The 25573-nt window shown below is 42.0% G+C and overlaps 1 protein-coding gene across 3 annotated transcripts in view; it reads left to right on the top strand.

Moving 5' to 3' along the window:
* The window catches only part of ARMH4 (armadillo like helical domain containing 4), a 107181-nt gene extending 82232 nt beyond the window's left edge, over positions 1–24949 (top strand). For all 3 annotated transcript variants that reach the window (XM_053928778.2, XM_053928777.2, XM_053928776.2), the window contains 3 exons: positions 18396–18427; positions 24025–24159; positions 24409–24949. In XM_053928778.2, coding sequence (XP_053784753.1) covers positions 18396–18427; positions 24025–24159; positions 24409–24477 — 236 coding nt within the window. In that variant the 3' untranslated portion in view covers positions 24478–24949. The remainder of the gene's footprint in view (positions 1–18395; positions 18428–24024; positions 24160–24408) is intronic.
* Positions 24950–25573: the final 624 nt, after the last annotated feature.

Genomic DNA, 25573 nt, shown 5'->3' with positions numbered 1-25573 from the left:
AACAGTGGAAATGAGTAGAGGAGGAACAAGAACAGATGCAGGGACACCAATGAGGAGCTTGTCACAACAGACTGGACAAGAGGATAGGTGGCTTTTACTTGGACAGAGAGACAGTAAATGGATTCAAGAGTAATGTAAGAGGTCGAATCAAAAGGTCTTGATGGTGATTTGATGTTGGGAGGAAGGGAAGGTAAGAGTTGAAGGTGCCTTAGGTTTCTGGCTGACGCAGTTGGGTGGGGAGTGGTGTCATTACTGAGATGGAAAAGGCTAGTCTGGATGAGGCAGGGGAAGTGCAGGGCGGAGAGGAGAAGAGATCATGACCTGAGTTCTGTGTACGCGAGAGACACGTGCAGGAGAGCTGTGTCTCAGAGAAGAGGCTCGATTGGAGCTGTACGTGTTGCAGTGATCAGCTCTGGGTGGTAACTGATGCCATGGCCTGGAAGAGGACCCTGGGACAGTTCAACAATTCAAAGGTGAGGTAGAGTGGGTCAGCCCCCCACAGGGGGCCGAGGAGGAGCAATCAGAGATGTGAGAAGCGTGGTGTCACAGAAGATAAAGAAAAGGACTGTTCCAAGGGGAGCCCCTGATGGAGGGAATGCTGCAGAGAGGCAAACAAACAACTGTTCTGAAAATGCTTTGACCAAAAGCCCTGAAGACAAGCATTTGCCTTCATATCAAGCATTTGATATGCAAAGTGCTGCTTCGTATGAAAGCATTTCATATCAAGCATTTGTAGAATGTCCCCATGAGCCTTGCACTTCCCCAGCTTCCTCCTTTGTAAAACGGGACAGTAGCAGAGTTGTTTTGAGAACTTCATGACATATTTGCAAAATACTTAGCACAGCACTGGTGCCTAGTAGGCGTACAGTAAGTGTTAGCTAACATAGTACCGAGCAATGGAATAGGGTCCCCATTGGACTTGCTTGGACTGAACGGGCTGTGTGTAAAGCAGCCAAGAGCTCTGCTCCAGCCTGTGAGGCTTGGCGAAGGGTCTGTTTGTCCCCCCTCTTTCCCTTTTACTGCACCTGCAGGGTTAGACCGTGGTGTACTGACGGGCATTTGCCCTGCCGTGGGAAAATCAATCAAAGCACAGAGGTAAAAGCCGTCTGAACAGTGCTCCCCTTGCGGCCAGCAGTTCGAAGGTGGGTGCTGTGCTGTGGGACCTGAGGTGTGCGCTGCAGAGAAATTAGTGTGAAATCCAGGCTTGGGTTAGTTACGGTGATTCTCTGCGTGAGAATCTAGATGGACACAAACCCTTCAGCGAAGATGGTTCCGGGTAGAATCACTCACTCTTCAAGCCACAGGGGCAGTGAATCGTCAGGGGAATCAACTAGGGACTCAGGATCAGAATTCAGTAGTTGGGACTTTGAACAAACAAACAAATAAACAACAAACAAGTGTTGCTCTTTTTCTGAGCCGTAGTGGAAATGCCTGTGTTGTTCGCAGGATGAGCTTCCTATGCGGCACCGGGCACCCTCGTGTCAGCCTTGCTATCTTTGAAAATCTTCAAAAGGAAGCGAGTTTTTCCCTGAGTTTCTGTAGTAAAGGGCTTTAGTCATTATTTGTGACAGACATCACTGCCATCATGGGGACTTAACCACGTGTCGTATGTTAACTCCTGGGAGACATAAGTTCCTTGAAGGCAGGACTTTGTCTTGATCATCTCTGTGTCTGTCCTCCAGCAAGTTCTGTGTCATAGAAGCAGCTTAATAAATTGCTGAACTGAGTGAACACAGAGAACCTGTGTAGGCTTATTAGGTTCCAAACGTTTGGTCTTCAGAATCTACATCTTTGTTCCTGCTTTGTAACCTAAAATAGATGCTACCTTGGATGCCAAACCATCATACATACACTTTAGTGCTGACAGACTGGGAGAGAGACTCTTTGGGAAAAAAAAGTGAAACGTGAGTATCTATGAGCATTTTTTATAGCTTGGAAATAACTACACCTTTCGGCAGTGAAAGATCATCTAATCTCTATGGCACAGTTTTCTTTGATTTTGCTTAAGTTTTTTTTCCCTGCCATCAGTGAGGCTTAGTGCTGTTTTGATCAAAAGTCCAGTGGCTTCATTTTCTTATTTCTGAAGTAAAAGGTTAACTATGGGGCACAAAGCCCCACTACTTTCTCTCTTCCTACTCAGTGTCAGCAACTTAAAAAGATTCGTTCCTCTGCTTCGCCCTCTCTAGCTTTCCTACATCATCACTCTCACGTCTCTCCTCTTGCTTGTACTCTATTTTTTTTTTTAGTTTTTCTCATTTCCAGCATTTTCCTTTGATTTTGTCATTCCCTTTAAAAAAAAAAAAAGGTCCCTCTATTAGAAGAAGCTCCAAGATGCGTCCAGAAGCAGACAGGCATGAAGTGCTCACTGCCAAGGTGAATGCTCGGCTACTCTGACGGGCAGAATTGGCCACGTTGGTCAGTAATACAAGGATGTGTTTTATTATCACCACACAAACCCTGTTGTCCTTTTAGGTGGCTTCCTATTAATTAAGTCCAGATAAGCTTTCGAAAAGCAGACCATGCACCGGAGTAGCACCACCATTTAATCTTCATGCTTCATATCTGACTGAGTCCATAACAGTTTGATGTCGCTTGCTGTCCTTCTATTTTTAGAATGTGAGAAGTAAGTATTAGTTAGCAGAGTTCAGATGACAACACAAAAGATACAGTTGTCTTCGAGGCAGGTTTTCTGGGTTTTTCCTGTTGGGAGCCTTTGTGATTTTAACTCTCCAGAGATGCCAGTGTCACCTTTGTGCACAGGTTCATACTCAGCTCGCTGGGGTTCCTTTTCTCGGAATTCTTGTTTTTCCTTCAGGATTCTATTGGAGCTAAATTGGCAACTTTAACAGCTACACGTATTTTTCTTTTCTGCCTAGAGAATATTTCTGAGCTCTGCCACACTCTGCTTTAGACCTGCTCACTCATCTGGTTTCCTTGGTTTCTGTCCTGTTGATACCTACCTGGATTTCCCCCTTTCCCAGCGTTTCTGGATGGGTGCCTATGAGGGTGGTTTGCCTGGCTTTTTGACTTGCTGAGTCCCTAAGGCCCATTTTTTCCTATGTCTTTGCCGCGTAACCTCCCTCCCCTCACCCAGGTTCCTAATTACTGCAATTCATGCTGGCCTGGATCCATTGCCTCAGAGTCCCACTTGTTGGGAGCAGAGAGAAGCCCACCATCAATCTTGGAATGTGAATACCTCACTTGAAAAGTAATTGTAGTTAGTGGTGAAGAGCACAGGCTCTGGAGCCAGACTCCCTGGGCTCAAACCCCAGGTCCACCACTTAAGAGCTGTGTGACCTTGGGCAAATTACTTACCCTCTCTTGCCCAGTTCTCTCATCTGCTCGATGGAGCTAATGATCTACCTTTCATGGCTGTTATGAGGAGTAAACAAGTAGTCCATACAACGAGCTTCCAACAGTGTATTTGCTGTAAGTAAGCTTGGCTGGTCCGATGGTAGTGGATTATCAGAACTCAACTAAGGTTAGTGTCTCTGTATAGTAAGCACAGTGTAGTGGTAACTTGACCAGGAAATTGAAGCCCACATTCACTGAATTCTAACATTGCTCCAAAGGCAGGCATATGGATTAGATAAAGGTTTATCAAAAGGAGTTCTGCAAGTTTATTATGAGAAATTCTAAGTCTTTGCTCATGTTTGGATGAAGATGTGAACACACGAGGGCATAGACACATTTTAGATGATTTGGATGACTGTATAGCTGGGCAACCCACATGGCTGGACAGCCTGCGTTTGCGTTGGATGGGTGATCACGTTTTCCCGCAGCGAAGGCCGGGACATTGAGACAGGCTGTGGGAAGGCACTTCCGGCTGTGGCTTTTGGAGGGCAGAGCAGTGGGAGCAGAGTTCCTGGCGGGCGGCCTGTGGCCTGAGCCCGCCACGCTGTCAGGGATCAGCTCTGGGGCAGTCAGTGCGGCAGCCACATAGAGACCGGTGCTGTCAGTTTAGATTTTACTGAGATTCCACATAATTTTGTAATTTGTTTTGGTTTTCTAGTCATGTGAAAGAGCTATCAAATTAAAGCTTTTTACCTAGGCTTAAAGTTGTATTTTTAAGTAAAATTATAATAAAAATAATTTATTAGTGCTAGAGCAGGGGTGTCAAACTCATTTTCACCAGGGGCCACCTCAGCCTCGCGGTTGCCTTCAAAGGGCCAAGTGTAATTTCAACTCCTTAACAATTAAGGAGTAGTAACATTTATACAGTCCTAAAATTATTTTGGCCCTTTGAAGGCAACGGCGAGGCTGACGTGGCCCCTGGTGAAAATGAGTTTGTCACCCCTGAGCTAGAGAATCCTAAGAACTTTTATCTTGTAAAAGGGGTCTGCACATAGACAGCTATGTGTCGCTTAGGGACAGGCGTCCTGAGAACTGCGTCGCTGTGAGATCACGGAGCGCACTGAGCGAAACCAAGGTGGCGGAACTCAGGACCAGGCTGGGTGGCACAGCCTCTGCTCCCAGGCTGCAAACCTGTACGTGTGTTATTGCACTGAACACTGTAGGCAATCATAACACAGTGGTAACACAGTGAGATGCAGTGGTCTGCATCTCAACATATCTAAGCCTAGGAAAGGTACAGTAAAAATATGGTGTCAAGTATTAAAAGGTGTGTACCTGCATGGGGCACTTACACGAATGGAGCTTGCAGGAGGGGCAGTTGCTCTGGGTGAGTGAGTGAGTGAGTGGTGAGCGCAGGAGTGCTGTCACGTCCTCGGCCTGCTGGAACTACTGTAGGCTTTTGTATGCACTGTACACTTAGGCTACTCTAACTTCATAAAAAATTTTTCTTCATTAATAAATTCGGCTTAGCTTATTGTGACTTTATACTTTGTAATCTTTTTAATTTTTAAAAGTTTTAAACTCTTATAACAACACAGCTTAAAACAAAAACACACTGTACAGCTATACAACAATATTTTCTTTCTTTATATCCTTATTCTATAAGTTTTTTCCTATTTTAAAATCTTTTTTATTGTTTTTACTTTTAAACTTTTTGTGAAAAACTAAGACACAAACACACACATTAACCTAGGCTTACACGGGGTCAGATTCATCAATATCACTGTCGTCTACCTCCACATCTTTTTATTTTTTAAAGATTTTATTTATTTTTTTATTGTTGTTCAATTACAGTTGTCTGCATTTTCTCCCTTCCCCAGCCAAACCCCACCTCTGCCCTCCCCCTTGGTTTTGTCCATGTGTCCTTTATAGTAGTTCCTGTATTTCAGTCATTTTAATAAACATTTAACATTATTCCAAGAAGGGGTCCATAATCTTCGTCTGACTGAGGGGCTCACGGCACAAAAAGGGCTAAGAAGTCCTCCTGCAGGTAGTGTTCAGTAGGACCATATTAAACATATTAGCTCAATTACCTGGCTCCAAATGTGTAAACCGGCACCAGACCTCACAAGAGCATATTATCATGGAAGATGATCCATTAATTCAACGGTGAGCATCCCCCATGTGCCAGGCTCTGTGTTGCTGGAGCTACATCAGTTAGCAAGACAGACACAGTCTCTACCTCAGAGAGTTTTCTTGGCTAACAGGAAGGGCACTCATTAAATAAGAACATTCACGACTGTATTACCACGTGGCGGGTGAGAGCGACAGGAGGCTCTCAGTGCCCCAGGAGAGGGCGCTAGTGTAGGGGGTCAGAACAGACTTCCCTGTAATACACCCTAGAGTGTGACTAGGAGTAACTTGGGAGAGTAGGAGGTGGAGACAGAAGTTAGAGTAAGTGTGAAGATTTGGAGGAGAGGTACGCTTAGCTTGTTGTATGAACTGAAATCATGCAACCTTGTGAGCCAGGTGAAGAAGCTTCGACTTTTTCCTGAAGGCAATAGGAAGCTTTAAAGGGGCTTTAACTAGGGATTGCCTTTCAAAACTATTGCTTGGAAAGAAACAAGGGAGGCTCTTGTGGTACTAAGATGAAAAATGACTGCAGCTTCCTATGAAAACAATGCCCAGGAAGAATATCCAAGTTATTCTTGTTTGATTTCTTTCTGGCTCTGTGTGAATGACTGGGTCTTGACTTTCAGTTTGTTAGTGTATCATAAACTGCATTAAATTTTGGAAGCATCTTTCTTAGAGTTAAGGTGTTCACCACAGTAGCTGTAGTTCTCTCTGAAGCCTATTGCAGATGGTTCTGTGTGAACGTGAAACCTCTCATGTAAATCTTGGAGCCACATTTCTCCATAAGTTTGGACCATGGAGAAAGTGGATGTTGTCCAGTTAGGTTCTCTTAGCATGCATTTGTTACTTAGCATTGATGGCCTTTAGACTTCTACATTAAGAAGAAAATCAACTTATTATTAAATAACGTAGATCGTTATTTTGCGTTTAAATGAAGGCTCACTGGCTGCTTCTTCATAAGTAACTCATAAATGGGTTCAAGGGTTTTTTGTCACTAGGTAAAAACAAATCCATTTTGGTTGATGGCCAATTCAAGGCCATGCACAGTTAGACAACTCACAAAAGTGTTTGCATGGAAATGAGTCTTTGGGATAATCAGATTTTATTTCTAGTCTAATTGATGCTCAGAGCTCTGGGATTTAATTATGTCTGCTGAAAAAATACAATTCAATTTCTGTTCCTCTTTTTGAAACATAACTGCAGTCTTCATTTTAATTCCTAAGTACACAAGGCTTTATAGATATTTTCTGACACAGTACTTGGTACCTATTAGATACTCAAAAGATGTTGGATTCTTCTGCTAATTGAATGAAAACATATCAAATAAGAAATCTAAGTAAGACTTTGCTTCTGGCTCCTGTGCTTCTTGCTTAGAGGTAGACTTTATACATTTTATGATTACTCCAGAGAAATAATCTAGTGGGAAATTTTATATTTTTGTATTTTTTAATAAAAGAAAGAGGATGTCTGTTTTCTAGTTATCCAGGCAGGCTGACTTGGGTGTTTGCTCTAACTGGGAGTGGAACAGGTGGGTGTAACGTGGAGTCTGAGACACAATGAGTTGAGTTTGTGGATGAGATATGAATCCCATCCTTTTCCTTTTCTGTGGAACCTCCAGCTTCCAGGGGGGTTCACATAGTACCCCATCTTCTGTCACTTAGCATAGTGTTTTCAAGATTTATTTATGTTGTAGTAAGGATCAGTATTTCATTCCTTTTATGGCTTAGTAATAGTCCGTTGTATATAATTGTATATATATGCCACATTTTTTATCCGTTCATTAGTTTTGGACATTTGAATTGTTTCCACCTTTTGGCTGTCGTGAATAGTCCTATAATGAACATTAGGGGACAAATATTTGTTTGAGGACTGGATTTCAATTCTTTTGGGTACATATACCTAAGAGTGGAATTGTGGGGTCCCACGGTAATTTTGTGTCTAATTTTTTGAGGACTGCCAAATTGTTTTCCACACTGACTGCACATTTTACATTTCTACCAGCAATGGATGCGGGTTCTAGTTTCTCCATATCCTTGTGGCACTTGTTATTCTCTACATATTCCCCCCCCCCCCATTATGGCCTTCCTAGTAGATGTGAAGTAGTGTCTCACTGTGACTTTAAAAAAGTTTTAAATTAAATTTAATTTTTTTATTATACTTTACTGATTATGCTATTACAGTTTTCCCAATTTTTCCCTCTTTCTCCCTGTCTACCCAGCACCCCCCACTCCCTCAGGCAATCCCCAACCATTGTTCATGTCCATGGGTCATGCATGTAAGTTCTTTGGCTAATCCATTTCCTATACTGCTCTTTCCCTATGGCTATTCTGTAACTACCTATTTGTACTTCTTAATCCCTGCACCTCTTCACCCATCCCCCTATACACTGCTCCCACCTGGCAACCATCAAAATGCTCTCTGTATCCATGTTTCCATCTCTGTTCTTCTTGTTTGCTCAGTTTATTTTTAGATTCAATTGTTGACAGGTATGTATTTATTGCCATTTTATTGTTCATAGTTTTTACCTTATTTTTCTTAAATAAGTCTCTTTAACATTTCATACAATAATGGTTTGGTGATGATGAACTTCTTTAGTTTTTTCTTGTCTGGGAAGCTCTTTATCTGCCCTTTGATTCTAAATGATATCTTTGCTGGGTAGAGTAATCTCAGCTGTAGGTCCCTGCTATTCATGACTTGGAATATTTCTTGCCAGTCCCTTCTAGCCTGCAAAGTTTCTTTTGAAAAATTAGCTGACAGTCTTATGGGAATTCCCTTGTAGGTAACTAACTGTTTTTCCCTTGCTGCTTCTAAGATTCTCTCTTTATCTTTTACCTTTGGCATTTTAATTATGCTGTGTCTTGGAGTAGGCCTCTTTGTATCCATCTTGTTTGGGACTCTCTGTGCTTCCTGAACTTGCATGTCTATTGCCTTCACCAAATTAGGGAAGTTTTCTTTCATCGTTTTTTCAAACAGATTTCCCATTTCTTGTTCTTTCTCTTCTCCTTCTGGCACCCCATGATACAAATGTAGGAACATTTGAAGTTATCCCAGAGGCTGCTTATACTATCCTCATTTTTTTGGATTCTTTTTTCTTCTTGTCCTGATTTGTTGTTTATTCCTTCCTTATGTTCTATATCATTGTTTTGCTTCTCAGCTTTATTCACTCTATTGTTATTTCTCTGTAAATTGTTCTTTATTTTAATTAGTGTATCCTTTGTTTCTTACTGGATCTTTTTTATGCTGTTGAGGTCCTCACTAAGTTCCTTGAGCAACCTTATAACCAGTGTTTTGACCTCTGCATCTGATAGATTGCTTATCTCCATTTTGTTTAGCTGTTTTTCTGGAGTTTTTATCTATTCTTTCATTTAGGCCATGTTTCTTTGTCTCTTCATTTTGGCAGCCTCCCTGTGTTTGTCTCTAAGTATTAGATAGAGCTGCTATGACTCCCTGCCTTGATATCATGGCCTAACACAGTAAGTGTCCTGTAGGGTCCAGTGGCACAGCCTCTCAGTCACCCAAGCTGGGTACTCCAGATGTGACCTGCTTGCGGGCTGAGTATAACCTCCTCTTGTAGTTGAGCCTTGGATGCTGTTGGCAGGTGAATGGGAGAGATTTACCCAATCAAGGATTGGCTGTGACCACCTACCACCAACTGCCACCCTCTGAGGAGGATCAGCTATGCAAGGGCAGGATGGTGGTGCTCAGACGTGGACCACCATCTGTAGCTGTCCCCTGGGTGCCTAGGCTCTGGGGTTTCCCAGGTGCTGCAGGCCAAGGTCAGTCTCCACCTGCGTTTTGCCTGGGGCCACCCTGCCTGAGCTATATTGCAATCTGAGATGGCTGCTACTTGTGCTGGGCTTGGTGATTCCCAGGTGAATCCAAGCTGTGACTGTAGTCTGGCTGCTGCTGGTGAAGTGCCTGGGGACACTTAGCAGGAACTATAGGGACTGCAGGCTCTCTGGGGCCAGCTGTTGATTGTTTGAAATGATTTAGGAAGTGGTGAAGCATGAGTCTAGACCAGCCATTCATATGGAAAAGCTACTGTCAACAGCTGTAAGTTGGGTGGGATGGAGCCTCAGGGGCTCTCTAGGATGGGGCAAACAGTCAGGCTGATGGAGTCTCAGATATGGCACTCGCCTGCAGGCTCTGTGGCTCTGCCCACCTTTTTGTCTGGGGGAAAGCTGTCCCCCAGCTCTTGCTTTGAAGCCAGCCACTTCTGTCCCTTCCTGTATGCTATCGGTGCCTTTCAAGCTGCTACTGTGGTGCTGGAGCTCAGAGGGAGTGAGTCTGATTAAGTCTGTGTGTGGGTTCTTTAAGAGGAACTGCTTGGGACTTCAGAGGTTTGTTTTTTTTTTTTTTACCAACTCAATCCCTGCTTGTTTTTGCAACCACATGTTATGGGGACGTATCTTCCCGGCGCTGATACCCTGGGCTGGGAAGCCTGGCTTGGGGCTGGGACTCCTTGCTCCCAAGATATTCCTCTCAAATTTTTATCCACCACATGTGGATTTTGGACCAGCCCATTCTGTGTCTTTTTCACCTGTCCTACCAGTCTGGATGGATGTGATTTCTTTAATTCCGTAGTTGTCAGACTTCCATTCAACTCAGTTTCTGCCAGTTCTGAGTGGTGGTTGTTCTATAATTTAGTGGTAATTTTAATGTGGTTGTGTGAAGAGGTGAGCTGTATTTACCTATGCTGCCATCTTGACTGGAAGCTTCACTATGGTTTTGACTTGCCTTTCCCAAATAACTAATGATATTCAGCATCTTTTCATGTGCTGTTGACTATGTGTGTATTTACTGCTACGTGGATGAACCTTTGAAAGGTTATGCTAAGTGAAAGAAACCAGACACAAAAGGTCACATATTGTGCACCCCCATTTATATAAAATATCCAGAATCGGTAAGTCTGTGGACATAGAAAACACATTAGTGGTGCCAGGGGCTAGAGAGAGGGAAGAATAGAGAGTAACTGCTTAATGGGTAGAGGGTTTCCTTTTGGGGTAATCAAACATTTTGGAAGGAGATAGAGGTGATGGTTATGAAACATTGTGTGTGCCAAATGTTACTGAATTGTAACTTTAAAGTAGCCATTTTTAGTTTATGTAAATTTTACCTCAATAAATAAAAAAACCCCAAAATTCCTGGTTAGAAGTTGAGTCTACATTTCCAGTTCTTGCAGCATGGTGGACTGAGTGTGGATTTCCACCTCTGTTACAGAGAAATTATGCATAAATTAAAACAAAATTTTAAAATATGCAACTGAGCTTGGAAGGAAAGCCATTGTTTCTGAAGGTGGCAACTTGAGACCCAACAAGAAGCTTCCTTAGCTGAGGCTGAGATGTCTTCGGGGAACACTGGACCCCGTGTAGACACTAGGGTGAGGGGTGGAGTGTGATACCGATGTGGGATCAAGGGACATAGATTTGGGCTGGTTTAGGGCAGGGAGCAGGAACTTCCCTGCATGAGAAGGCAGTCTGGAAAAGCTTCCCTTCCCACCCCATGAGATGGGGTCTAAAAAATACTGCCCACAAGCCGGAGAAACAGCAAGGGAATGTCTTTCTTCCTGGGGCTCTGAGTGGGAGAGAAAAAAGGCATTGAAGCCCCAGGCCTGCCTTGGTCATAAAGAACCTGTAACTCAGAAATTAACATACCACCCTGTTCGGGGTGGCGAACCCCCTGGTGGGCTCAGCACAAGCAAACACGAAACCGCTCTCTGCAGGGACACTTCTACAGTGCAGGATGCACAGGTTTCTTGGTGAAAAACAACCTCCACTAAAAAATAAGTTCACATAAAAAATCGCAGATCACATACAGGAGGGTTAGCATCGCATGAACCTGGCAAAATAGGAGTTGGTTTGACATGATAAGAGTAAGGACATTGAGAGTGGCTCTACTACCTTCATAGAAAGTTTCCCCCATGCAATTGAACAGCTGCTCCCAGGGAGCACGTGCAACCTTTACCTAAAGAATGTAAAAGGGTGGAGACTGAGAGTGTTCAGCAGCCGACCTATAGTGGTGTGGGGAAACATTTAGGTTTTCTTCCCTGAGGATCAAGAGCTCAGGGAAACTTTGCTTTGAAGTCATCCATTAAGATGGCAGAAAAGCTCTACCTTTGAATATTAACTATGATATTCAGGTGTTTTAAACCAAAGATTTGCCTGAATTTCTCTGGGGGGTGCAGCTATTTGCCCATTATTTATTATGAGGAGTGGCACATTATGAACTGGTAAGTGGAATTTGGGAGGGAACCCCTGAAACTGCTGTGGACACCTTTTGGGACTCATCCAGCTCTTCACTTCCCGTTGATTTCATCAGTTGGCTGAGCCATGGCACCAGGGCCGTGGGTTTCATGTGCATTGTGTAGAGTCATGTCAGAAAGTTTAGATAAAAGATGTCAGTGAACATGGGACTTCAGGATTACTTGGCCAATAGCCGTCTTCTCTTTACCTCCCCCTACAATCAGGCCATGACTTTAATCAGTGGAAGCCCCCAAATTTATATAAATGAGAGGGGTGCACTGCAACCTTGTCTTAAAGCTGAAATAGTCTATAATTTTACATAAAATTGATAATGGGGGACTACAGGAAGGGCTGATGGACTTTATGGTTGTTGAAGCCTCACATATATCTTGAGATGGCAAATTGTAGATTCAGTGGATCTGGCAGGCAACACATGCAAACTTGACTTTGCGCTGGAAGCCTGCTGATACTGCAGGACAGGAAGCAGTAAGCTTTCTATTAAAAATAAAACCTGAATACCAAACTATTTTCTTTTTCACCAACGGGTTGAATGTTGGGTAGTGCAGATACGAAGAGAGACCTGTGATGGTGAGTCAGGATGCCTTTCATGTGCGGAGGTGATGCTGCTGAATGCAAAACCAAAGACCAGAAACCTGTGCTCAGCAGGGTTTTCAAGGCTGTCTTAGGCAAAGCACAGTGACTTTTCATTGTTGGTGGCTTTTTTTCTCACCATCAGGTATAGAGAAGGAACGTAGACAAGTTGTTTTCTCCCCTGGTGAGCAATGTTGGGTCTCGTGGTTCTCTTTTTGGGAGAAGTAAGAAACACACCCTTCTTCATTTATACACCTTGTAGTTCCATGTGGTTGAAGTTTATAACAGCCTTCTCCTCACTAGAGGTGGTAGCCATGGAGTGTATGGTTTGTCAGCACGGTTAGCAATAGTACATGACGCTGGCAAGATGTACAGTCGATCGCGAGATCTGCTCTTTGCGTCGTGCTGGTAGGTATCTAGCATCATTCGTAGCTTGCAGTTAGCCAAAGGCATACTTAATATCACTTGAAAGTTGAGATTAGGGTGTCTGAGCTTTGGGTACCCTTCTCTGTGAATATCAGGGCAGAGCTTTCAGAATTAATTGCTTCTTAGATGCACAGTTACTGTTCACTTAGCCTTATGCAGAGAAATAGGTCATTCTATTCATTGGGAACTTGCTGTTCTGTAATTATGTGAAGAGCAAATGATTGTAGATGGGGTTTCTGTGTGATTTGAAAGCAGGTAAATTTAGCATCATTAAAGAATAATCCGTAGATGAAAAAACTCAAGGTTCTTTAGAAAACATGCAGACAATATTTAAAACTTGGTAAGTTTTATTATTCTTAAATGTATTATGTAAGTTGGATGAAAGCTCTGTCTGTTTCTTGGGCTAGGAGAGGCCCTGATGGTTAAAAAACAAGGAAGAATGAAATAACTGGTCTCCATTTATTCATTAATACTCTAGAAATATTGTAATTGAAATTTATATATGCTTTGACCAAAAGACTATGTTCTGACATTTAATTTTTTATTTAAGTGGAACATACATTTCTCTTTTCACTGATTAAAATAAAAATCAAGTTTCCTACATTATTAAAGATATAAGTGATGTTGAAAATTTGATTATTAAAGAGACTGTATTTCTAACCTTTTCAAAATTGAATGTGAGCTAAATGGAACCATCTATGAAATACAACTTATACAATGCTGTATGGAAAATGTATATTTTATAAATTTAGGTAGCCTAACATCCTTCAGTTAGAATTAACTTAGATAAATGGAGATGGCATCTGCCTTGAACTTGACCAGTTTACCTGTCTTCCTTGCCCCTTCTTTTTGTTTTGAGAGTTTGTTTTAATGTAGCAAATAAATAAAATTGGTATGGCAAAGGGTAGGCTGGCCTATGTGGTAGCAGAATTAGACTAGTGTCTTAGCTTGGTTTCTCCTTAAAAGCAGATCCTGAGTCTGGCTTGGCGTGTGAGAAGATTTTGGGGGGAATTGAGCCAGGACGCATGATGAGGGAATGAGGAAGTGAGACGGGGTGGGAGGAGAGACAGTGAAGGCGGTGTTCCTGAGTGGATTATTGCTGGGGATTCTCTGAGATGCTGCATGGAACACACCTCAAGGGTGGGGAAAACTGGGGGAATTTACCTGGTATGGTGAGCAGAATAATGCTTCCCCCACCCCACAAAGATGTCCATGTCTTAATCTACAGAGCTTGTGAACACACTACCTTACAAAGGGAGAACTTTGCAGATTGAGTTAAGGACCTAGAGATGGGGAAGATTATCACAAGAGTTCCTTATAAAAAAGAAATGGAGGGTTAGAGTCAGAGAAGAAAATATGACAAAGGAAGCAGAGCTTAGAGAGAGAAAAGATTTGAAGTGCTATGCTGTTGGCCTTAAGTAAAGAGGAAGAGACCCTGAGCTAAGGAATGTAGGCAGCCTCTGGAACCTGGAAAAGGCAAGGAAACAGATTCTCCCCGGGGCCTGCAGAAGCAACCAGCCCCAATGACACCTTGACTTTTAATCTGTGAGTCTGATTTTGGATTTCTGACCAGAAATATAAGATAACAGAATTGTCTTGTTTTAAGCCATTAAATTTGCAATAGCAGCGACAGGAAGCTAACATAACTGCCAACTTGTGGCTCTCTTGATTGAGGATGGCTTCTAGGGCAGTGTTTCATCGGTGCTTCAGGCCCCCCATGCAGGACTCCCTCAGGCCTGAATGGGAAGGCAGTGGTCTGCAGGGCACCTCTGCAGTGGGCCAGTGGGTTTGGCTGTGCCTGGAAAAAGGACTTGATCAGTGGAGACTGGAAATGTCCTCATAAACACTTGGAACTATTGGGTTGATTTTCATGGACAGTCTAGTTGGCTGAGCCCCTCTGGCCATTCCTTTCTGTCTCGTCTGCCTGGCATTTAACTGTTGGAGTTCTTTGGCATTATGACTGTGGTCTTGTCTAGCCTCATTCTGTGATGGTTAATTTTATGTGTCAACTTGACTGGGCCTTGTGCTGCCCACACTATTGGTCAAACATTATTCTGAGTGGATGTAAGAGTGTTTGTGGATGAGATTAACATTTGGACGAGTAGACTGACTAAAGCAGATTGCCCTCCCTAGTGTGAGTGGCCCTCATGCAACCAGTTGAAGGTCTAAACACAGCAAAAAGGCAGACATTCCTGTGAGTAAGGGGGAATTCCTCCTGCCTGACTCATGGTTTTTTATTTCCCACCTTTGAACTTGAAACATCAGTTGTTCCTGAGTCTTGAACCTGAAGCTTTTGGACTACAACTACCTTCCATCAATATGTGGCAAGTCCCAAACATTGGTTTTCAGCCTGAGTTTCTCCATATCCAAATTTTTTTAATCCTCACATAAGGATATATTTATTGATTTTGAGAGAGAGAGAGAGAGAGAGAGAGAGAGAGAGAGAGAGAGAAACACTGATCACTTGCCTCCTCTATGTGCCTCAACTGGGGATTGAACCCACACCCTAGGCATGTGCCCTGACTGGGGTCAAACCCATGACCTTTTGGTGTACGGGATGGTGCTACAACAAACTAAGCCTCCTGGCCAGGGCTCTATATCCAAATTTTTAACTGCCAACAGACATATCCAAATGGATATTGCATCAGTATTTTAAATTCCATGTATTTGGAGTAAACCTCATTATTATCCCCCTGGGTATTTGCAACTGCCTCTTTATTCTGTCTTTTTTTTACAGTGTCACCATGCACTGCAATGCCATCCACAATGTCTTCAGTATTGATCATTCTGAGTTTTAAATTTCATCCTAGGATTTCTGCCACGTAGGGCTATTGTTGCCTAATGGAAAGCAACCCTGGCACATGCAGCTAAGCCAAAGAAAATCCTTGAGCTAAGATGGAACTAAAAGATCTAGTTTATTCACCAACAAAGACACACACACACACACAGGGAGGGTGGGAGGAAAGAAAGATGTACATACAGAGAATGACAGAACCATACGGATACACCACAGAGTCTGGGAGAAAGAGTAAAAAAGGGAGAAAAAGAAAGAGAGACACAAACCCTTATCCTACCATCCACAAGTAGTTAGCTGGCCCCAGCCCACCTCCTCCAGGATCCACATTCCTGCTCTCACTTCTCTTGTTTTGCTCCTTATATGATACCCACACTATTCCCTAGCTCCAAACACCCTGCTTCAGAGTTTGGAGTTCTGCTTTGTGTTCCAGTAAGTAGCTTTGCTGCTCCGTCTCTCACTCTCTTGGTGTCCACACTGTTGTTTGTCTTCTACTTCCCACAGATCTGGTGGCCTAAGCTTTTGCTCATTCATATTAGGTCCCCATACCTTCTACTGACACAGTGCAGAGCAGAATGTCTGGCCAACACAATATATACAATATTTGTTGAGCTGGATGAATGAATTGGAAGCATTCTCTTGCTTGAATTCAACTTTATGCCATGGGCTCAGTTGAGATATATCAATGCAATACTCAAATTTCACTTGTCCATCTTTCTCCCAGGTCCATCAACCTGTCCCAGATTTCTTGTTTTTGTTTTTTAGTTTCTCCACACCAAGTACTGTGCTACACACTTTGCACATATTGCTTATCATCTTCACAACAATCTTGTAAGACAGGTTTTACCATCTTCGTTTCACGTGTGAGGAAACAGTGTCCGAGAGCCTTGCTAATTTCTCTAAAGTCAACAAATCAGGGGTTGACTTCACTTCTCCAGGGAACCATTCTTAGAATCACTAATCTTTGGCTTCATTCTTGAGGTTTCTGCACTTTCTTCTTTTGCTCTTCCCACGACTCTGATCTTATTCTGTTGGATCATCACTGTTTGGCCTGCATACCAGCTGATACCGAAGGAGTGATGAGGGAAGGGCAAACTTGGGAGGTCTTGTCATGGTCTTGACATGAGAGATGGGAGCTGTGGACTCAAGGAAATAGAAGAGCCAAAGATCATTCCACATTTTCAACCTGAGAGCAGAAGGGCGGTGGTGTAACACACAACAAAGGAAGTTGGGAAGTCTTCTTCCTGTAGGTCATTAAATCAGGAAGTGGTTGGAGTTCCAGTGACTATTTCCTGGTTAACCATGGGCATGTCTCTTAGTTTCTCTGAGTCTCAGTGTCTTCATCTGTTTCCCGAGCATCATCTTACCAATGACTCTCATGTGTGTCTCTGGTTTGCTAATTAATTGGTGCAGTACAGTTGAACATGCTTTGTAAGGAAGTAAGGCTGCACGCATGTGTTAGCCGTCATCACTCTCATCAGGTATGTGATTACTAAAGTCAAATTGTAAATGGGGACACCGATTTTGGGTAAAGCATATCTATGCCAGGGGTCAGCAAACTGTGGCCCATGGGCCAAATCTGGCCTGCTGCCAGCTCTATGTGGCCTATTAGCAAAGGACGTTTCTTATGTTTAATGTGGTTGAAAAAAATCAAAAGAAAAATTTGTGACAGACAAAAATTGCTTGAAGTTCAGTGTCATTGTCTATAAACAAGTTTGCTGGAACATGGTCGAACCTACTTATTCATGTACTGCCTGTGGCTGCCTTCTCACTGCAGCAGCCGAGTTGTGACAGAGATTGTATGGCCTGCAAAGACTAAAATATTTTTGGCTCTTTCTAAGAAAACCATGCCAAGCCCTGGCCTACGCCTTTTTGGAGCCATTTTTGGGTCTACCAGTCTGTGTCCTGCCTTCCTATCTGTTGAAGTTCCTGGAAAGGAAAGGAAATTTAAGGAAATTTTGAGAGTTTTTTTAAAAATAAATTTATTTTGTTTGGCAATAAAGGTAAAATGAGGATGTATTTGTCTATTTTCTCATTTTTAATGCTTTTAAAAATGAATTTTCTTTCAGTTTTATAACTGTAAAAGTCAGGTAAGGATAGAAAACCCCACCCTAACACCCCTAACTTTAAACCACCCTTTACATGGTCATTCTAATGCATGTTTTCATTGTGATTGGTGCTTCCTCCTATTCTTGGCACACATATTTCCAAATGGATGTAATAATGGTCTATGAAATATTTCATATCTGATGTAGTCCTTTCCAGGTGCTTTTTATAAATATTACTTAATTGTTGTTTTTACTTTTTCGTAGCGCTTATATGGTGGTGGGATGGCACACTTTGCAAGCTACATAGATTTCAGAAGTACTTCCTGTTCTCTTGCCTTTGGTCAAATTTTTCGTCAAATGTGAAAGCAGATGCTTCTCTTTGGAGCCAGTGCTGAGCGGCCCTGGCCTGCCCATTGCCACTTCCTGCCTTACTCTGCTCTGACGTTGATTCAAGTGCAGAATTCTCATTGAGCGTAAAACCCAAGAGCTCAGGAGAAAATGTCAGATAAGAAATGAACTTGATATTTGAAAGGTGATTTCCTCCCTCCTTCCCCAGCCCTCCCCACAAGGCTTTTTATAGTAATAAAAAGTACATTTAGCAAATCAAAATATTCTCTGTTCCTCTAACAAAAATTATGAAGGGTATGTTTGTGCTCTCTGTCTATTTTTTTTTAAATAAATGAGAATTAAACATCCAAGACTATTCTGTCATTATCTGAATACTGTTGACCCTTTTACTGTATTTCATGCAGTAAAATCTTTATTGTGTCAGATTAACTTAATACCATGAAATACGTTGTCGAATTAACACAATGAAATATAAGTAAAATGAAGGCTGTTTACATTTTATTCTCTTATTTCCCCTAGTGAGAAGCTGGATGGAAAAACTAAAAGACAAGGTAAGAGAAGTTATCTTCTTCCTTCAGATTTACCTTCCAGGGCATGGCTTTGGCAAATACAGGATCTTCAGAATAATGGAGCTTTAACTAATTATCCTGATTTTGGTAATCTATGCAAAGATTCAGGGCCCAGCAAGAAAGGTGTTCCCTTTAAGTTCCTTGTTGTGTATAACTCTCTTTGGGCACCATTCATTCTTAGGTAACATCTGATGATTGAACATACCAAATGTTGCCGTAAGAATGAATGGCAATTCCAGGTAGCACATGGAAAAGACATAGAAAAGGCCTGCCAATCTATTTATCTGCTCCATGATGTCGTTTTTAGAAAAGTCGAAACGCCGAAGAAGCCCAAGTTCGAATTGGGAAGACTCATGGAGCTTCATGGTGCAGGTAGCAGTTCTGGAAAAAGCTACTAGGGATGAGACGGGTGGTAAAGTGGAACAAGCTGATGCATGCCAGCCCCCAGTTCAAGAATCTGTTTAAAATTCAGACACTTAATGGTGACAAAAAAGTGCTATTTATGATTTAAAAAAAGAAGAGAATAAATGGTGCTCCAAAGAGTTAGTGCCATACAAGAAGTATGCTCATGTTAATCATACCCTTGACATATCCAAGTGGAGTTTCTTCTAGGGAATTTCAGAATTTCGATTCCATTCTATTGGGTGTTTCTTGTCCCAACGCAAGGCTCTGTTAAGCCAGATCTTCCTGTATGAGGAAGAAATACCTTGGATTTGGGGAGGCATTGGTTCTTCTGACCCATGGGTGGACTTCATTTAAGAATAAAAGTTTGAGGTGGAACAGGCATCCTTAAACTGTAGTGGGGGGTGCGATAAAAATACCTGAATACCTGAGCACTTGCTTTGGACCCAATTTTGTGTGGTCTATCACAGGGCCCTTGCTTACTGAGTGATAATGAGCTGACCTGCCTGGAATGCCAACTATAGAAAAATATTTTCTCTTGCTTTAATTCTGCCATCTACTTAGTGATTGACAATATTAACTTTCAGGTTCATAGTTTTCATTTTCTTTTGATTTTCAGCAGTGTCCAGGTTTTCATTTTTGGTTACTTTGTAATTTTAAATTGGAATTACTCATGAAAATATTGATGGCATTTTTGAACTCCTTGCTGAAGCCTGTGTCAGATTCCATTACTATAACCCAGCTTAGATTTAACTGGGGGTTTAGTCACATGAAAATCTTTTCAACAGCCAGACATTGAGTTACTTCAGATTCACCTGTCTTAGAATATATTCCTGTTCATGGTAGTCCATCTAGTGTTATTTTGGGGGGTCAATTTTCTCCTTATTTTAATGATGAATATGTATATTTGGCTACAGCTCAATGTGAAAGAATGAAGGAATAGATCTAATTGTGATCTATTGTGACCATTACAAATTATGTGAATTCTCCTCACTATTATTTTTCTGCTTCTCATTAAAATTTAGCAAATATAGTTTTGGAGAATGTGACTATTTGTGTTTATAAATATTAGAAGGAATGTTGAAAACTTTTAAGCCTCCTGAGGTTAGTAGTGGCCATTTTGCTGCCTGTAATACAGGGTCCAGCTGCCTAAGGGAGGTCTGATCAGATGGGTTGGACAAGACCTGGGGGGAGGAAAAGCTCAAAAGGTTAGAAGTGGACATATTTGCATTGGTGATGCTTCTCGGTATTATTCAGGGAAAAATATGATGCAATGAGAAGCAAACAGGCTCAGGCAGTTTAATTTAAGAATCCATATGTCATTGTTTCCACGGAGAATATTCTAAGTTATAAGAATGGACAAAAAATAGCCTTAACAACAAGTTTTGGCATGTTTTGAAGTTGAATATTGCAAAATTTCTTACCTGTGTGTGTGTGTATCTCTGGCACTCCATTAAAAAAACCTGTGCAGGTTAGAGGGACACTGTACTTTCTACTCCTGTGTATTTCCATCTTATCTTATGTTTGTACTCTAGTTTTCTGGATTATTTTGAAAATTTTTAGCCCTCTATTCATTTTCTTTCAAAGTGCATTTTCAGCTATGTCTTAATTTTTAAAAACTGGAGGAAAATTTTTGAGACTCCTACCATGGTTGACTTATTTAATGCCTTATGTCTTCATATTTTGACTCTTCTTTGGAGCGACTCACTCATATCTCTCCTCTCCTGTGAGTGAAATATTATACTTGATATATACATTCATGTATGTATACATACATATAATATATACATCTTCTTCCATCCTTTCCTCTCTCTTCATCTAGTTATTACCTATAAAAGTCTTGTTAGTCATTATCTTCAGAAACTATTTGAGAACAAAACTATTTTGTTTTTGATGAAAGTCACAGAATACCTTAGAAATGAAAACTAAACTACATATTTAACTGGCTCTTCAGGCAACCCAGGATTAAACTTCTCAATTTAATCATTCCCGGTATTGGTTTTCCTGTTAGTTAGCTGGTATCTAGACAGGTTTATGTTTTTGAAAGTTCTGAATTATTTCTTTTGTTGTTATTGTTTAGCTTTTCTGCATTAGTTGGGATTAAGATCATCTGTGAGTGACAGACAACCCCTAATGACAATGGCTTAACCCAGATGGAAGTTTGTATCTTGTTTATGAGTCTGAAGGTAGCAGTCAAGGGTTAATGGGGAGCAACACTATGAAGGCTCAGGCTCCTTCTATTTGATGCTCCACCATCTGTGACCTTCATTTTCAAGGTCACCTCACAGTCCTGAATGACAGTTTCAGGTCCATATTCTAGCCAGAGGGAAGGAGGAAAAGGGAAAGGCATGCCTTCCCTTTTCAAAGGGAGGATAAAGGTACTCTGTCCTTCTTAGAGGGCAGGACTGAGTAAAGGCTCTCCTCTCCTCTTGAAGAGCAGGTCCTGGAAGTCACACATGCCAATAATGTGTCCTCTCTTTAGTGAAACTTCATCTCACGGTCATACCCTACTGCAGGAAGGCAGGATGATGTCATCGTTATTCTGTACCCAGCTCAAAAGGGAAGTTGTATTGCTCTAGAAAAAGGGACAAATGGATACTGATGGACAGCTCCTATCCTCTTTCCATCATTAACCTTCATCTTGGTTAATGTCCAAGTTAGCGGTGCTTGTTAGGCAAATCCTAGCTTGGCTACCTATGGATATATTTTCAACATCTGAATTGCTTCCCCAAACTGAAGATGTATAACAATTGTAGTTATGCAGTAAAGACCAGCTCTGTGAATGGAGCCCAACAGTCCATGTTTTGACAAGTCCTGAAGGTGATCCCCAGGCATGCTCAAGTTTGAGAACCACTGTTGCGGAGCACGCACAAGAGCACTATCTAAATTCAGCAGACTTCAGGCAGTACAGCATATCATTTGGCTTTCTTAACAGTTTTCTTGAAAACATGTTTCTGAACAAATACATTGTCCTAAGGAAGGACACCTTTCTCCTAAATGTAAAACAAAACAAACAAAGAACAAACACAGACCAACTATATCTAGTACTATTTTGGCTTACAGTCTATTAAAAAATTTAAGACTGTTTATTTGGAAATTATTTCAAATTTACAGAAAAGACACAAGAACAAGAACAAGACTATTACAAAGAATCCTTATACTTTTACCCAGATGTGCTTGCGTTTAACACTTTACCTCGTTTGCTCTATCATTTACTGGTTCCGTCTCCCACCTCTGACTCTTTTCTGAACCATTTGAAGAAAACGTGCTCACACCGTGGTGCTTTTGGGAGCAATCTGTTAGCAAACTTGGTGGAGTTATCAGCTTGAGTACCGTTAACACTAATGAAGTACTTGTATCTAACCTGGCATCCATATTTCATTTTTTTCAATAAACCCAAAGTGTTCTTTATAAGAGAAGGTTTTCTTCTTTAGGAAGAATTTAGTCTAGAGTCATGTCACACATTTAGTTGTTAAGATTCTTTATTTTTCTTTAATCTGAAACATATTTTTCTATAGTCATCTTTTGTCTTTCACAGCACTGACATGTTTTAAGAATATAGTTACAAAGTTTTATAAGCCTTAAGTAGATCAGGAAGAACTTTAGAAAAAGTTTGGGTCAATGCAAAGCATAGTGATTTGCTGAATAATGCCTGGGCTTTGTTTCTCTAGGAAAAACCACTTAGTATGCTGGTGAACAATGCCATTGTTCTCAAATTAATGGAAAAATTTCTCTATCCTGCCCTAACTCAAGACTCTGGCAGGCAGAACCCGTGAGGGAGCCAGCCATGCGGAAGAAGGTGTGCTTCCGTGAGGTCTTGTCTATTCCTTTCATTTACTTCTAAACATGCTGGGAAAGTGTCGCGGGCTGCATATTTCAGCACTTTTTAGACAACTTTTGTTCTCTTTCCCGCTCTGTCCTTGGCTTATTCTGAAAGATATGAGAAATTGTACTACATTAGAAATTTGAGAAATAGTCAAATAAATGAATAGACTCATAGTTCCCCATTAAAATAATGCCTATCTAAAGTACTTATTACAGCTTAAAAATTTTAATTATTTATGTATTTTGACTGGGTAAGCTTCAAGAAAGGGCCTTCTCGGACAGCAAACCAGTGTCGTGCTCCCCCATGAAAGGGAACTAGTTAGGACACACTCCTCTCGCCCTTGGGTGTCCCACTTGCCAACATGCAGGGAACACCCTTCATGTGATGGCCTTACATGAGCTTGGATATGTCCAGAGCCACTTACCCAAGGCCAGGAGTGTGTGGAGATCATGTTGCTTTCTTAGGACCGAGGTATCCATAGTGACACCTTGGGGACATGGAGACACGTATGGGCTTGATAACCTCCATGTACTCTTGGAGGTACAAATGTTATTGGCAGTGATCTTTATGCCCTTCTCTGCCACTTCCTTTCTTTGGAGCTGGGGACACTCCGAATCCCCCTCCCCAACCCCAACTTTGGTCTTGTCCCCTGGGCAGATTGTCCCTTTCATATAAATTAATTCATCTGCTCTGTGTACACAGTTTCTCTTCATCCTTGTCTTCTCTTGTGCTGCAACATCTAACATCCTCCTTCTTTCCTTTCCAGGTCCTTCTCTTCCCTGTTGTTTCCAGAAGCCCTTACCTTTCACTCGCTTACAAGCACATCCTTCTTCCCTTCTTACTGCAGCGCCGCTAAGATTGCGGAGAGCAGAGCGCCAGCGCCAAGGCTCTCCTCTTGCCTCCGAGAAACACGGCACTCCAGGGGGTGCTGCACCCCACTCCAGCCTGGTCCTGGGGCTTAGCTCAGGCTGACACTTCCAATTGATAGCATTTCAATAGTCCTGGCATTGTGCAAAGCTTACTTCATCAATCTTTAATGCAGATTATGTTTCTGCCATCCAAACCTGATGTTGACAAATGTGCATAATGAAATGGCTGGAGGTGCCACTAGGTCTGGGTGATTTATGGTAATGCTTCTAAGTATTGGAAACAGCCCAAAATAATCATCATGCCTCTCTCCCTTTGCCTTCTCCCCCCACAAAGTAACTTTATTCTAGATGCTGTTTTATTTTATAATGAAGCAGATGGGAGAATTCACAGTGTCCAAAAACTTGCTGCCATCCAGCAGAAATGAGGAACCCAGCGCGGTGGTCTGTTGAGAGTCCTAAAGGGAATTTCCTGTTCTCTGCAGGCTGGCTATATGTCTGGGATGCTGGTGCCTGTCGGGGTGGGGATAGCAGGAGCCTTGTTCATCCTGGGAGCGCTCTACAGCCTTAAGGTGATGAATCGCAGAAGGAGAAATGGCTTCAAAAGGCACAAAAGAAAGGTATGGAATGAACAACAGCAAAACCTCCTCGGTTGCAGAATATTCTTTGCTTTTCTCATTTGCTTATTAAAACACACGAGGCCTGATGATGCATGAATGGTCTGGATGTGCCCAGTGGTTTGGGACTAGCTGCGCTAGCTGCTGCCCTGGCTTTGTTCACTCATCAGTGTGTCTTTTAAAGGGGGCCTGTTTCTCAGCTTTGCTCTGCAGTAGCAGGAGTTTTAATGCTTTTCTGTTTTCTTTCTCCAGCAGAGAGAATTCAACAGCATGCAAGATCGAGTAATGCTCTTAGCTGACAGCTCCGAAGATGAGTTTTGAATTGGACTGGAATTTAATTGGGATAGTCAACCATGTTATTATTTTATTTTTTATTTGGGGGATAAATAAGAACAACATCCTGCCACATCGCTGCTACCCGGGCCATCCGTCTCATCATCTGCTGGCTAGTAGATTTTTCTTGTTCTGAGCAGAAAAGGCATGCTGTATATGAAACGTAATATGCAGTGTTTGTTTTAATTCTGTAGTGAATATTCCACAGCCACGGGCTACAACTCATAAATATGCAGCGTATATGTTGTTCGGTAGGAGTTGCTAGGTTAGGTAGAGTAAATATTTTGTATTTTTCCACAGTGTCTTTTCCTTGCTTTGGATTACCTGCGCTAAGTGTCACCATTATTGCTACCAAGGCATGCTTCTCTCTGAAATAGAAATCTTAACAAAGAATAACTTGTGATGACTGCACTCTACCTACTTGAAGCCATAGGCTTTCGGGCCATGGTACACATCACATTTGCATCAAAACTAGCAGCAACTTGGAATGAAATCTTTTTTGTCAAGCAAATCTTTCAGCTATGAGGATTATATGTAGATTTGTATGTACCTTGCATTATGTGTTCCAGTCTCCCGGTTTTATTATTTCTGTCTTTCTGGTTTATTCTTATTCTTGGAAAGGAAAAAAAAATGCACCCAAAGTAATACATTAAATTGACTCTCGGTCTTAATGTACGCTTGCTTTCTTAAGTAGTGTGACTGAGCCCAAGGGAACTATGAAGGGATTCTCACTTGTTTATCATCGAGGGGCACTTTCTGTGCACCATTGGACTTTGTCAAGAAGAAACCAGGGAGAAATCAGGAAGAACACGAGGGTGGGGAAGCTCCCAGAGTGCTTGTCTCCACCACTTGGCTCTGTGCTTATATGGCCCCTGTCCTGAATGACTCCGAGTGCTGCTTTTCTGTTCCTGCGGTCTTGGCCGTAGAGTGAGTGGGCTGCTATTGGTCTTTATCTGACTTCATTAGGAAAACAGACATTTTCTGGGAGAAGCAGGCTCAGTGGCCAGAGTCCTGGAATACAACAAAGCTTACGAAAAGCCAGCCTCTCTCAAGGTACCACACTTCAGGATGTGGGACTCTGTTA

This window comes from Desmodus rotundus, chromosome 7 (genome assembly GCF_022682495.2).
Source record: "Desmodus rotundus isolate HL8 chromosome 7, HLdesRot8A.1, whole genome shotgun sequence".
NCBI lineage: Eukaryota > Metazoa > Chordata > Mammalia > Chiroptera > Phyllostomidae > Desmodus > Desmodus rotundus.
The sequence above is the reverse complement of the archived record's forward strand: the minus strand, read 5'-3'. Positions and strand labels throughout refer to the sequence as shown.